This window comes from Zosterops lateralis, assembly GCF_965231275.1.
Source record: "Zosterops lateralis genome assembly, chromosome: 18".
Classification (NCBI taxonomy): domain Eukaryota; kingdom Metazoa; phylum Chordata; class Aves; order Passeriformes; family Zosteropidae; genus Zosterops; species Zosterops lateralis.
The window spans coordinates 2,103,654-2,117,316 of NC_139778.1; the positions used below are offsets into that span (position 1 = coordinate 2,103,654).

The following is a 13,663-nucleotide window of genomic DNA, read 5'->3' on the forward strand; positions in this document are numbered from 1 at the left end:
GAACATTCCTAGGACATCAGAGAATGCTGTGGGGCTGTGGATTTGACAGGAATATAATCTTTCATGAATGTCCATGGATTTTACTCCAACCTCTTAACTTCCCCCAAAAAGCTCCCCAAAGAACTCAAGAACTGTGGAAAACAATTCTGAAAAACACCCCCATCACTGCATCTCCCTTCAGGACTTCCAGCCTCTTTCCCTCTTCCAAGCAGAACAGCAGAGTGGGGTAAAGCAGAGCTTGGAATCTCCACCACCATAGCTAAATACACCCAAAAACAGAACTCAATTTTTTATTTTTGCTTTACATTTCCAAGCAGCTCCCATTTGATACCATGGTAAACTGAACGGTTAATGAAATTATTTGCTCTCTTTAACTTAATGTTTACATCAATAGGCATTCAAATACAGAGTCTTAAATAAACTACTGCAACAACAATATTGATGCTTCTATTAAAGACTGAAAAGAAGAACTCAACCCAAAGGCATTACTAAGTAGTTCAGTATTTTGCAGTTTGATTAATCAAACAGATTTGGCTTATCAGAACATTCACAAAAAATTAAAAAGAAATCAAAATAAGAGAAAGCTGACTTCTATTTCCAGTTCAACTGCTGACTGACAGGTCTCAAGGAAGCTTTTCCTTTTCCAACAGTCTTCTGCCTAGACAAGGGGGATTTTGCTTGCTTACCACAGAGAAAGCTGAGATTTGAGAAGCCTAAAGTGCTGCAGAGAAAGAAATACAGGTGCTGAGTACACTACTCCACAGAAAAAGAAAGAAAACTAGTTATTTTAAACAAGAAGTTTATTTAAACAACAAGACGTTTTACTTGAAGGGAAAACTATCTAGGATTTTTTTTTCCTTTTTTTTTTTAAAGAGTAATTTACCCCTACTTAGACAGAGATTGCTCTACATGTAACAGCTACGTACAAAAAAGTTATAAAATTGCCCTTGGTTTTACAATGATAAAAGAAAAACATTGAAATTATCCAATCAAACAAGGTATGCAAGGTTTTTGTTTTTGAACAGTGAGAGCAAAATAACTTACTGGAATATAAAGATAACTCGGCTTATTCTGTGATTCTGTAAAAGTAGAAGGAGCATGCCACTATGGGAGAGAGGGGCATTTTCACAGAACCAGTTTGTTTCCCCACCCCATCTCCATTAAATGTTGATCAAAACATACCATTGGCCATTTAGTTAAAAAAAAAAAATATGCATTATGTCTGTGCACATCACCAGTTACTTTATGTACAATAAAAGGAATAAGAAAAAAAAATCAGAGAGAAGAGAGAAAACTATACTGCAGTAGTCAGGATGTGGCTGAACCAAGTCTCATTTTTCTAATTGTGAAGTGTCGCCTGTGGGAGCACAGTTCTGGAGAGGAAAGTAGCAGGTTCTTTGTGTGTTTGTTTTAGTAAACTCCTCCTGTTTGCTGCTGGAACACATCAATTGTATCTTCATCCTCCATTTCCAACTACAGCAGAAAAAAAAAAAAAAAAAAAAAAAAGGCTTTCAACTCTTCTCATATCTCTGCAGCAGCCTGGGTTGTTCTTACAGTTCCTGACTTTATCTTCACTTTTTATGCAACTTAACCAGAGAAGCCCCACTCCCCTCCACCACCAGCCCTTTGTACATTTAACAAAACTCACTAACTCAAAAGCAAAGAAACTCCACAGGAAAAAAATGCCAATTGATAACTATTGTCCTAGAATTAATTCTAATACTAACTTCAGGGTAAAGTGTGTGACTCCTAAGAAACAGATTTATAATATTTGATTTCTGTTGCCTGTTTTGCCATTGCACCTTTGTTCTCCTGTTTACTCCCTCAGTTTACCTTAGAACATTGCCACAATTCCAGTTGGCTGCTGCTGCTCAAATGGCTGCAGCACTGGGGAACCAGACTGGAATTAAGGCCTCTGCACAACCAGGCAGTAAAACCAAGGACCAGCAATCACAAAAAAAAAAAAATTAAAAACACTTTGCATGTAACAACTGCCAGTGAAGAACAGCAATACTTCATTAATATCATTCTCTTTTTTCACCCTAATTTTTACAGTTGATATTCCTGGGATGTTAATGGCACCTACTGACAAAATCTGTACCAAAACTGAAGGTGCTACTGTAACTAATTCAAGTTTTATTTCTGAACAGACTCAGCTGCTGCTCAGGAAATCAAACTGGTCTATGCCATTTACCACAGCTATAAAAATACTGATCCTGAGCTTCAGCATAACATGGATGGAAAGAAAAACCATCCTGTTGCCTCAATTATCAGCATTGCAAATTAAAAAGTTGCATACATTGAGGCCACAAGAGGCACAACCTTTGAAGCAACAGCTTGGAGAATTCAGAATTAAAAACTGAAGTCCATTATTTCATTACAAGTGGTTCTGAACAGCAGATAAAACTATCACTTGTCCAGGCTGGTTAAATACAGCTCTGTGGAGCAGGACAGAAAAATGCTCCAGAGCCACAAGGAACCATTCTGTTCTTGGAATTACCTTCATTCAAACAGTTAAGAGACAACCCAAACTTCACCATATTCATTGATTCAATGCTGCTGAAACAGCTTCAGATTACAAACAACAGAAAATTACTTTTGTATTACAAATGCAAGCTTGCAAACAGGATCTCTCTGATAACATCCTGGCAAGCTTTTATACAAAAAAATAAAGCCATTGCTTCAAGAAAACCTCAATTCTTAACTTACCATCTCTATCTCAGAGCCATGAATCAATAAAGCAGAAGTTTTACAGGACTCACCATCTCTACACTGTACTTGATTTTTCTGTTTTATTATTACAGTGACACAGATTTTTTATTCAAAACACTAAATAAAGTCCTGGACTCCGTTTCTAATTATCCTAAACGAGTTACACCAAAATAATTGTAAAAAAATCCAGTTTTATCAGTAATATACACATTTACATAACTATTTGATAGGAAACAGAAGCATCAGCTCCTGCAGCAAACTTCAAGTATTTCTTTAGCCTTGGTTGTGCAGTTTACCTGTGCAGGTGTGTCTGTTTCATTAATTGGCTGCCCATCGAACCGGAATCTGATTTGCCTCATTGACAACCCCTGGACAAAGAGAAGCAACACAAAGGGAAATAAATCTGGTGCAGAAGTCTCAGTAGTTTAGTCTTGAACTTGTTACTAATGGCAGCACCATCATTAAAAGCCACCAGAGATTCTGTCCTTCCCTCATGCCCTGACTTTTAGGCATTTCACTCCAAATCCCTGCAATCTGTTTTGCATTAAACACTGCATTGTGTCCAACAACTCATGAGAAGCAACAGTGCCCCCACTGACTGAGTTAAAATAAAGCCATTTCTGCTGCACCCCAAAGACCACCAGGTTTATTGTGCTTTTGAGCAATTCACTTAAAAACCAGGTGCAACACTCCAGGTGACAAATGTCCAACAGTGACACTCAACACTCCTTTTTGATCTTCTCCAGAAATAAAGGTGCTCTAGAATATTTCTTCCAGCAATGCAACAGCTAAATTAGTCTGCAGCAGCAAAGAGTAAGAGATGGGAACTTTTTGATCTCCAATTCCTATTATAAAGAAATCGATATATCAAAAGTTCTTCCATGCACAGGTGGAAAAAATAAAGGAATTTTCTATTTCCAGAAATTAGCCAGTGTTTTGGATAAGCATTTCTAACACACAACACTCATCTTGCTGACCTTTTCCATCCCTAGAAGAATATCTCATTTTCACCTGAGCCAAAAGACTGAAAAATATAACCTGGGAGTAACAACCAACCTCTCCTACTGATAACATCAGCTCCAAAATCACCAGTGAATTTTCCAAGGTATTTTACAGCACCCCACATTCTGCAAAAGGCAGGTCAGGGGCATCTGGGGATACAAACTTTTCTCTCCACAGTATCTAAATATCAAAGAGCCCAATCTGGTTTTGAAGCCAATCCAATGGATTGCAGGCTCATGCTTTGGCATCTCTGAGTTAGAAGAGAAGCCTCCATTGAGCCTGGCACAGATGTCACACAGAACAGAAAACAATGTAGTAATTATTTCTGAGGAGTAGATTTGTCAGGAAAAATATTTTAATAAATGTGAGTAAATTTTTTTTAATTAACTTTATGGTTCACAGCAAAATGCCTTCCCCAGCATGACCAAGACACTGCAGTGTTCACTGAGAACATCAGCTGGTCTGAGGGAAGTGTGGGGCTCAGTCTCATGGCAGGAACACATTTCTGCACAGCAACATCTGCTTTGAGCCCCTTTCTCTGACTTTTCTTTTAAGAAACATGCATTTCCTATTCCCAGAGTGTTGTTTTTTCTCCAGGTTCATTACAACTTTAGGAGCTAAATAAAAGCTGAAAACATACTGAAAAACTGTTCTTTGGTGAGCTTAGTGTCCACAAAACATGAAGTATGATCCATGGGTGATTTTTTCACCACTTAAAATAATCACAAATAGTCCTGATCTGCTCAACAGATCATTTAAGTTTAGTTACTTCCATTTTCCATCTACTACACACAACACATGATTATCATCCTTCAGAGCTGCCAAGTTCTCTACCACCTCTCCAAAATGAAATCTAAATCCACAGTTTAAGGATTTAAGTTGGGGTGTACCTGGTTTAGGTAAAGAAACACATTAATAAAATCTAACTTGTAGAGACATGCAGAATAAATGTTTATAAGCAAAATTTCAGAAGTAAACACGTAAAACCAAATCTCTATCGACAAAAAAAAATATTCTTTGGATACTTGTTAGCTTAAAACTGAGATCAGAAGAAAATGTCTCCCACTCTTAAGATTTACTGATTTTTTTCCCTCCAATTGATCAATTGATACCTGGAGATTTTTTTTTTTGCTGGCTTGGGTTTTGTTTTTCTTTAAGCAGAGTAAACATTTTGGCCATCTAAGACAATTTGGAATTGTACTTTTGCCTGTTTCAAAGTAACTAAGAATGAATGATACTTTAAAAATTTTACATGCCAGGACTTTATAGACAAATAACCAACCCTCAAATTCCCTAAAAGACAGATATAACTGCACTCTACGACTGGAAAAAGCAACAGAGTGATTTGCAAAGCAGAACAAGAGTTTGTATGAGTGAGGTAGGAAAAATAAACTCACAGCTTCCAACATTTACTGATTTCTCCACAGAACATTCACACAAGAACATATTCACATGTTCAGCAAGAGCTGATTTTTCCTGTCTTTACTCTTATTCTGTTGTGGCACAGGGTAAACTTAAGAGGTTTTATCACTCTCTATATGTGAATCACAGGGGTTTTTCCTGGTGATGAAATAGCTGCACCAAGATCTTATACTGACTTTACTTTATGCAATAGTATTTTTGAATATTGATCGTTTAAAAAATTAAAAACTCACAAATTCTGAGCACTTTTGTAGAGCTAGAGCCTTTTAAAAGCAGATAGTCACTAAAAAAATCATGGATAACAGAGACAAAATTTCCCTATCAGGAGCTTCAGAAGGAGGAGTTCCACAGCTCTGCTCAAACAGGTGTTTTTAAAACTTGCAGTAGCTGCCTGCAGCTTCACAGACTGGCTGCAGCTGCCACCACATCAGCAAATACAGGAGTGTATTTGTCTCTCAGAAGATTCATTTGTCAACCAGGGCACAAGAGAAAAAACAAAGCTCATCATTAAATGTACAAGCTCCTTCTCAAGGTACCTTCTCACCTCAGTACAATGAAGCTGATCAGAAGTCAATGACCAGTCCAAGAAGTTACTCAGAGCCATAAAATTCCCTGATTATCATTTAACTCTCTCTCCCCTAAGTTCACCCCAAACCCACCCTTTCTCCACTAATATTTCTGAGCAGCAGAGCAGCTGTTACCTCACAGAAGCCTCCACCTATAAATGCAGATTTCATAGATGACAACGGATCTTTATTTCACCCATTTCCTGCCACAACCCTCTCAGTCTACCCTCTAACAGACCCCAAGGACAATACACTTCCCACAGCACAATTAGTTTCTGTTCCATCTCTATCATTTTGCATATTTACTTAAGTTTTCAGACTTTAACTGTGTTCCTCTATCCCTGTGGAGAGCAGCTCTCCCCCAGACACGTTTCTCCTGGGATCATACCTGTCGTTCACAATAGGCTTTCATTAGTTTACTAAGTGGTGTGTGCCTCTTAATCTTAAACTGCACCACAGACCCATCTTGCCCTGCCACCTTCAGATTAATGTGGTCATTGTTTTCAGTCTTCACTCCTTCCTGTAGAGGAAATAAAAGAAAAAAAAAATAAAAATAACCAACACTTTTTAAAAAAAAGGTATGAAACAAGAAGTTAACATTTTACCAAAGTGCAACAGGTTATTAAAAAGGAGGAAATAAAGATATTAAAGCTGTTTACTGACTTGAAACCTTGAAATAGGGAATAAAGGTCAGCACTTTTCGGTTGAAAATTTAAAGGAAAAAAAGCCACATTAAAAAAAAAAAATCCTGATATGAGCTGTCACTCTGCAGACTGGAAATTTAGCAACGAAGAATTTACCAGGCCAGGCGTTCAAAAGAAAAAAAAAAAAAAGTTATTTCTATCAAAAACACAACAATATGCAACACCAGTGTTCCCACCGAAAGGAATTAAGTTACCTAAGCTACCTGTGTAATAACTACGATCCGTTATAGCTGATTTGTGTTATAACTGTGATCCCAACCAGCAGCAAGGCTCTTTCTCATTGCATCTTAAACTTTTTCCTACCGTTTGACGTCCTCATTATAAAAAAAAAAAAACAAAAACAACTTTCCAGACACTTTAAAGGGTTATATTTGAAACCGTGATAAAATCAGAAGCGGCCCAAGTCGTCTTCTTAAAAGAAACGTATAAAATAACTCCACATCAAGCAGCCCCGACCCTCTCGGAGCGGAAAACTGCGGTGCGGAGATCAACTTCCAGCTCGGTCCCTCGTGCTGTGGCCGGGCCGGGGGAAGGGGGACGGGGATCGGGGCTGCCCCGGGCCGGGGGTGCCCCAATTCCCCAATTCCAGCTTTGTTTTCCCTCTTTTCCTGGGGCCGGGTCCCGCCATGTGTCAGCCCGCGCGCGGCACCGCGCCCTCCGCCACTTCCAACTCGGTGTGTAAATCGTGTGGGGGAGGGAAAGAGGAAAAAAAAAAAAAAAAAAAAAAAAAAAGGAAGGAGAGGTGAGGGGAGAAAAAAAAAAAAGGCGCAAAGGAAAAAAAAAAAAAAAAAAAAAAAAAAAAAAGGCCGCCAACCGCCCGGCGGCCTCTGTTAATTCCTGCCGAGCGGAGCGGAGCCCCCGCAGCCCCCCCGGCCCCCGGCGGGGCCGGAGCGGCACAAAGGGGCCGGAGCCGTGAGGGAACCGTGAGGGCAGCGGCCGCCGAGGAGGCCGGCGGGGATGCTGCGGCCGCGGAGGAGGAGGAGGAGGAGGAAGGCAGCAAAAACCGCCTCCAGACCTGCCTCTCTCCCCGCGGAGGGCGGGAAGGCGGCCCGCGTTCGCTCCCCCTCTCCCCGGGGATCCCCCGCCCGCCCCGGGAGCCGCGGTCTCGGCGCCCCCCCACCCGCGCAGGAAAATGGCGCGCAAAGGCGGCGCGGGGGCTGCGGGCCGGAGCCGCCGCCTGAGGGGCCGAGCGCGGCGGCGGGAGCTGCGGAGCGCGCCGGCCTCACCTTGGGCTTCTCGTCGGCCATGGCGAGTCGGCGATGCGGGGGCGGCTCGGAGCGCGCACAAAGGGGGGGCAGAGCCGGCCGAGCGCGGCGGAGAGAGGGAGAGAGAGGTACACAGAGAGAGGGGAAGGCGGGGGGGGCCCGGGAGCGCGCACGCACAGCCGCGGGGCCGCGCCTTGCCCCGTGCGCGCGCGCACCCGCCGCGCTCTCCCCTCCCCCCCGGGCGCGTTCCCGCCGCCCATTGGGCCCCGGCGCGCGGGGAGGGGGCGGGGCAGGGCCGGGCGGGAGGGAGGGGGGGCGGGGGGAGCGCGCGCGCGCCCCGCGGCCGTTACATAACGCGGCGGCGGCGGGCGGGGAAGGGCGCGCGCGCCCGCGGCCGCTCTGCGTGCGCGCTGCGTGCGCGCGCTCCCGCCCCGCCCCGCGCGGCGGGCATTGTCCTTCGCAAAATGGCCGCCAGGCCGCCCTCAGCGCCCCAACCGCGCCTCGCACACCGCGCCTCACGCACCGCGCCCTTCCCGAACACGACTTCGCCTGGCCATTCCCAGCATCCTTGGGCCCCTCAGATCTAAAATCTCCTCCAAGCCGCTGGGCCGCCTGCCACAGGTCCCCTCAGTGCCCCTTCAGCGCCTCCCTCACACGGTGCTCTGTGCACACACCCTGCCGTGGCCACCCCAGCCCGATGGAACGGGCAGCCCCCGGAGGTGGTGCAGTCCCTGTCCCCAGCGGTGTTTAGGGGCAGAGTGGATGTGGCACTCAGTGCCATGGGCTGGCCGACAAGGTGGTGTTGGGGCACAGGTTGAACTCGCTGATCTCAGAGGCCTTTTCCCACCTCATGGATCCTGTGGTTCTGTGATCTCCCTCGTCTCGGCCTCATCAAATCTCTCCCTCCTATTTGTGCCCCTCGCTGTTCCGGAGGACACTGATAGCAGGGCAGTCCCCCAAAATCCTGCACTGTCCCTGTGAGGGGAGTTGTCCTGGGAGAGATTCCACCTCTGTGAGGGAACCGAGCACCTGCAGCACCCCAACAATTACACTACATAAATTACATATATACACTATACACTATTGGATACACTACCAACTATGTGACTTCTTCAAATTCATCCCAATGGAAGGGAGGAGGAAATCTTGGATAACTCCAGAGATTTCATAGATTCACACAAAATGGTTCCTGTGCCTTTTTTCATCAGCATTACACTCACCACCATCATTTGTCAAATACTTCTCTACATCACATAGATGGAAAAGAAACACCACAAAGAATGATCCCTATCAATCCCCCATGGATGGATTTTCCAGGTGTCCATCACTCCACACTGGCACTGCTCTGTGTGGGAACACTCTGTGTCACACTCTGGGTGACACCAAGGTGGCCGTGTGGTCACAAACCCCCTGCTCCTGGCAGGACAAAACTTTCTGCACCATTTCAGACATGTTCCTTGTCCAGAATAAACTGCTCATGTAGTGAAATATTGACTGAAGAGACACTTCACTTATGGGCAGAGCTGCAGACGTGTTTTGCTGTCAGTTCTGGTCCCTCTCCTCTGCCTTTGTCATGTTACTTCACATTCCAGCTCCATCCTTCTGAGCACAGATTGGATTTTTCACTGCAGTTTTCTGGAAATTGCAGAAGAGTAACACCCACTGGGCAGAGAAAGCTGATGCCACACCTTTATTCAAGTCTCCAGTTAAGAAAATGGCACAGCCATGGCCCTGCCTGTGGCAGAAGGATGGCCCAGGCAGCCACCTGAGCTTCCACAAAACATGAGCAGTGAAGTCTTTTACCATCCATTGTAGTCCAAAATTTAGCCTGAAATTTCATAGAACCTTTTTGTTTTAGTATTTTACTCCCCCTGAAGACTCTTAATGACTCAGTTCTGAAAAAATCCCAGGCACTGAAGTGTTCTGTTTGACCCAAGAAGGCAACAGATGTTTTTTCAAATTGTGACAGTGACTCAAACAAGATCCTCTTTTGAGCTCTGCTTTCCACTCCTACCTGTGTCAATTTACTTGATTTATCATCAAAAGATCAATCAGTTGATCCTGCCTGGTTTTGCTGTGTTTGATTATTCATGCTATTATTTTTCTATTTGTTTAAGGTACTGGGATGTGAGAAGCACCTGGCTGGGGATGACCATGTGCTTCTACCCAAATCCCCCTTCATTGTGATGCCTCAGGCTCCTTATGATGTCCCTTCTCCTTTCATTTGAGCTCTGAAGAGCAATGGGCCACTTGGTTTGGACCTTCTCAAGTCCATCATCACCACTAAGAAGTAGAACTACTAGTGAGAACAAGGAAACAAAGCACCTTAATCCCCACCCTTCTATCTCATCCATGGCTTTTTAATGCAAAACTCCAAAGCCATGGGGTGCTTCACAGAACAAAAAATGAGTTGTGATTCCCAGTGGCCTTTAAGTTCTGTTTTTAGAGATGATGCAACATCACAGAGAAGTGTGAAGAAGGGCATCATGGGGCTTGATGGTCCTGTTGTATATTGTTTTTGTCACTTCTTCCCCTTCCTCCTTGAATATCCCTGTGCTACAGGTCCAGGAGGAGTTTTTGGGGAGGTGGGATGAAACTGGCCAAGGCCTGAGCGTGGCATGAAAGAACTGAAGGCAGGAATGGTGTCAAGCGAGACACACGTTAAGGCAGCATCACAAATAGAACAAATGTGCTAAAAAGGACAGGAAAATACTCTAGAATTTATGAGAACATATGGGAGTTAGACGTGCTCAGAAAGACTGAAAACAGCTTCAGCTACACCAGCACTGGCCTCACTACCAATCACACAGATTCCAAATCACAGAGCAGGTCTCTACAAACCTCATGTCTGTGTGGCTTTTCTTTTTACATAGCAACAGCGGGAACTCTGAGAAACTGGAGCTGACAGTAATCAGTGCTAAAACCTGCAAAGAAACTGGTCAGGCAGCAGCACTGGGAGCGAGCAGTGGGGAGAGAAAATACACTGGGAACTACAAAGGCCCCACTCCTGCAGGAGGGTCTGGGCTACAGCAGAGGGGAGCAAAGCAAAGCTTTTTGTCCCTCCGAGCTCCTCCTCTTCAATGCATCAAGTGGAAGTGAGTGGGGAAGCGTCACAGTGAGAATTCCTGAGAAATTCCATCTCTGGGAGAAAAAAAAAATCCACGTGTTGTTTCTTAAAATATTTCCATGCTTTGTTTCATTCTTGTACTGCAGTTTTATAAGGAAGAAATCTAGATTTTGCAGTGCTCTTTGGCTTAATTCTCCGCCCTCTAATGAAGAGGGCAGGGAACACAGGCATTCCATCTATATGCCCTTCATGCTGGGATTTTAGAACATTAAGTTTTTTGACAACAAAGCAGCCACAGGCAGAAGGTGTATGCTCCTGCACATCAGCAAGCATTAGCCTACAAAAAGAACTCCAGCCCCTTTAGAATGGGGTGTTATTTTGCACTGAGTCCAAGGCAAGAACCAAAAGCAAACAGTAATTTAGAGGTGTGAACAAGTGTGTTGGTTTACTGGATCAGACCCTGCAGGTCTGAGGCTTTACTCAGGCTTTGCTCTTCATTAATTCTGTCTTAGCCCTGGGAATAGAAAATACCTTTTGCCTACAGCCCTGCTTGTGCTTTGCCTACCCTGTTCATGATGCTGATCGTTCCCTCTGTTCCCCAAATAGCTTCCAAACATCCTATTTCACAAGGTAGGATTCCTATCCTCATCAGACCTTTTTTTTTTTTTTTTTTTTTTTTTTTTTTCCCTCCTGACTGTAAAGCACACAACTTCTCTTTGCTTTCCTTGCTGGACCCACAGCCTGTACTCCAAAGCCTTTCTGAGCAATGTGAAGTTCCACGCTGACATGGAAATTCCCAGTGTTGCTCAATTATATGGACTGGAGAGGCACAGAAGCCTCTTGAGAGCTGAGCAGGAAGGTTTCCCTTCTAGATATGAGCAGAGCTCCAGCCAGTGTTCAAGAGGACTAAAAAATGTCAAGATTTCATACTAAAACTCACCTTTCCCAAGATGATTTCCCCAGGAATCATCCATTTCAGAACAACAGATGCTGCGGATATGAAAAACCTCTGACACTTTTAGGGAGTGAGCAAAGTGGACACTGTGTGCCAAGAAACAGCAGGAGAAGATCAAAGAGTTCCAACTTTCAGTGTCTCTTTACACAGATGGCCCTGGGAGCAACAGAGGACACTGTCCCACTCCTAGATCCACCTCCTCCATGGTGGATCCCCACACAGTGTTACATGGATATTCTAAATATATTCTGCCACTTACAAGAAACTGCTGCAGTTATAAAAGCATCACCTTAGCCTTGAGGAACAGTGGCAGGAGGCCTTGTACTCCTGGGATTTTAGACATAAGGCTTTGATTTGCATCAAGAGCCTTTTAGTGATGTCTGGAATGGTATTTTGGATCTAGGAATGCCCACTAACATCCTCAGAAGTCTGCAGCACAGAGCAGCACCATTGTGTTAGACAATAGGTGAATTTAGCTTTCTACAGCAGGGATTCAAATACAGGCACATCCTCAAATAATAAAACACAGACCCTTACCCATGATAAATGGTGAGGGGTTTAAAATTGATGAGTCTTCAGTTTCTCAAGCGGCTTTCTAAGTATTTAATTTGTTCTACCTGCAAAAATTCATTCCTTTTGACTTGAACAGACACCACTTCCTTTTCTCAGCATGACTGGTTACATGACATGCTCTTCCCAGAGATAACTGCTGGCTTTATTTTTATTGGAAATGATGGATGCAGCAGATGATAAGTAAAAAAGGGGCAATTTAGCTATGGAGTGTTGCAGCATTTGTCATACAAGGACAGCAAATGATTTACATTATCTTGAAAAGTTAATTTTTAGTGAGTGTCCTGGAAGGTACCAACTTAAGAGAGACTGGTTCCAGCTGTGAGACCAACAAAGCAGCACTGCTAATACTTGTCTTAAAAAGTGTATTGCTGAAGAATTTGGTTATTTGGTTAGCACAGGCAGAAAGTGAGGAGTACACAGAAGTGGGAAGGAGAGCAGAATGGAAGGAGAAGAACAGGGTGCTGTTACTGTTTTATCACACCACGTTAGAGTTGAATACCAATGGTAGGTGAGCTCCCAGTGTTAGCAGAAAGGTGATGAGCCTCCAGCAACCTCAGAGGGCACCTCTACCCAGTGTCCAGGGGATATTGGCCTCCTCCTGCAAAATAAGGGAGTGAGTGAGTGGGGCACAGTGGGAGTTGTAGCTGCGATCCTGCTTCATTACATGTCCTTCCCCAACCTGCACACAACTCACTGGTCAAAGCACAAGGTATAATTCCTCAGCTTTATCAATGGCCAAGAGCTCCACAGAGCGTCACTTCCAACATCCCAGAGGCTTCTCTACCTGCATGCGTTTGGAATGCATAAAGAAATAGGAGATGATTTATTAAAAAACTATGGACATTGATCTAATACCAATATCCAACTATGACGGACAAAGACTCTCTAACAGTTTAAAGTTAGAAAGTGTATGTTTATTACGACGCCGGGCAGCGTGCGGGATAGCTCTCAGAAACACACGCGCAATTTACAGATCATCACAGGGCCTTTTATTTTCAGGAGTATTGAATACACAAACTACAAATGCATATTCATAGTTCTGATACCTCCCATTCCCCGCTTCGTATGGTAATTAACCCAAAAAGCCATCAAGCATGTGTAGTTTGTTCTTTGAAATGGGTCGGTGGTCTTTTTAATGGGGTGGGGTCCCAAAATGATGAAGTAAGATTGTCTTCCTCAGCTCTGACTTTTTAACCTTTAGTGTTTGTGACAGCTAAATCCTGTTTTTCCCAGGACTGTTTGATTTATGATTGTATTGTGTTCATAGGGTCTATTGATTATTCAGGATGCAGAAGCCCTAGTTTGACAGTTCTCATGATTTATCAGTTCCTTATCAGTTCCTTCAGTCTGGCTTCTGTTAGCAAAAGGGAAGTCCTAGCTACATTATCTCAGCACTATCTATTTTGACTACAGTCTTCAATGCCTCAGAGACATTGGTCAATGAAGTGAGCATGAAA

The 13,663-nt window shown here is 43.8% G+C and overlaps 1 protein-coding gene across 1 annotated transcript; it reads right to left on the reverse strand.

The window, feature by feature from the left end:
• Window positions 1-260: 260 nt before the first annotated feature.
• On the reverse strand, window positions 261-7,790 carry SUMO2 (small ubiquitin like modifier 2). Its single transcript, XM_083874367.1, has 4 exons — window positions 7,633-7,790; window positions 6,091-6,222; window positions 3,009-3,080; window positions 261-1,473 (listed from the first exon to the last, which is right to left on the reverse strand). Exons 1-4 carry the CDS (start codon window positions 7,651-7,653, stop codon window positions 1,411-1,413), a joined length of 288 nt encoding a protein of 95 aa, XP_083730493.1. The 5' UTR covers window positions 7,654-7,790; the 3' UTR covers window positions 261-1,410.
• Between the last annotated feature and the right edge of the window lie 5,873 nt (window positions 7,791-13,663).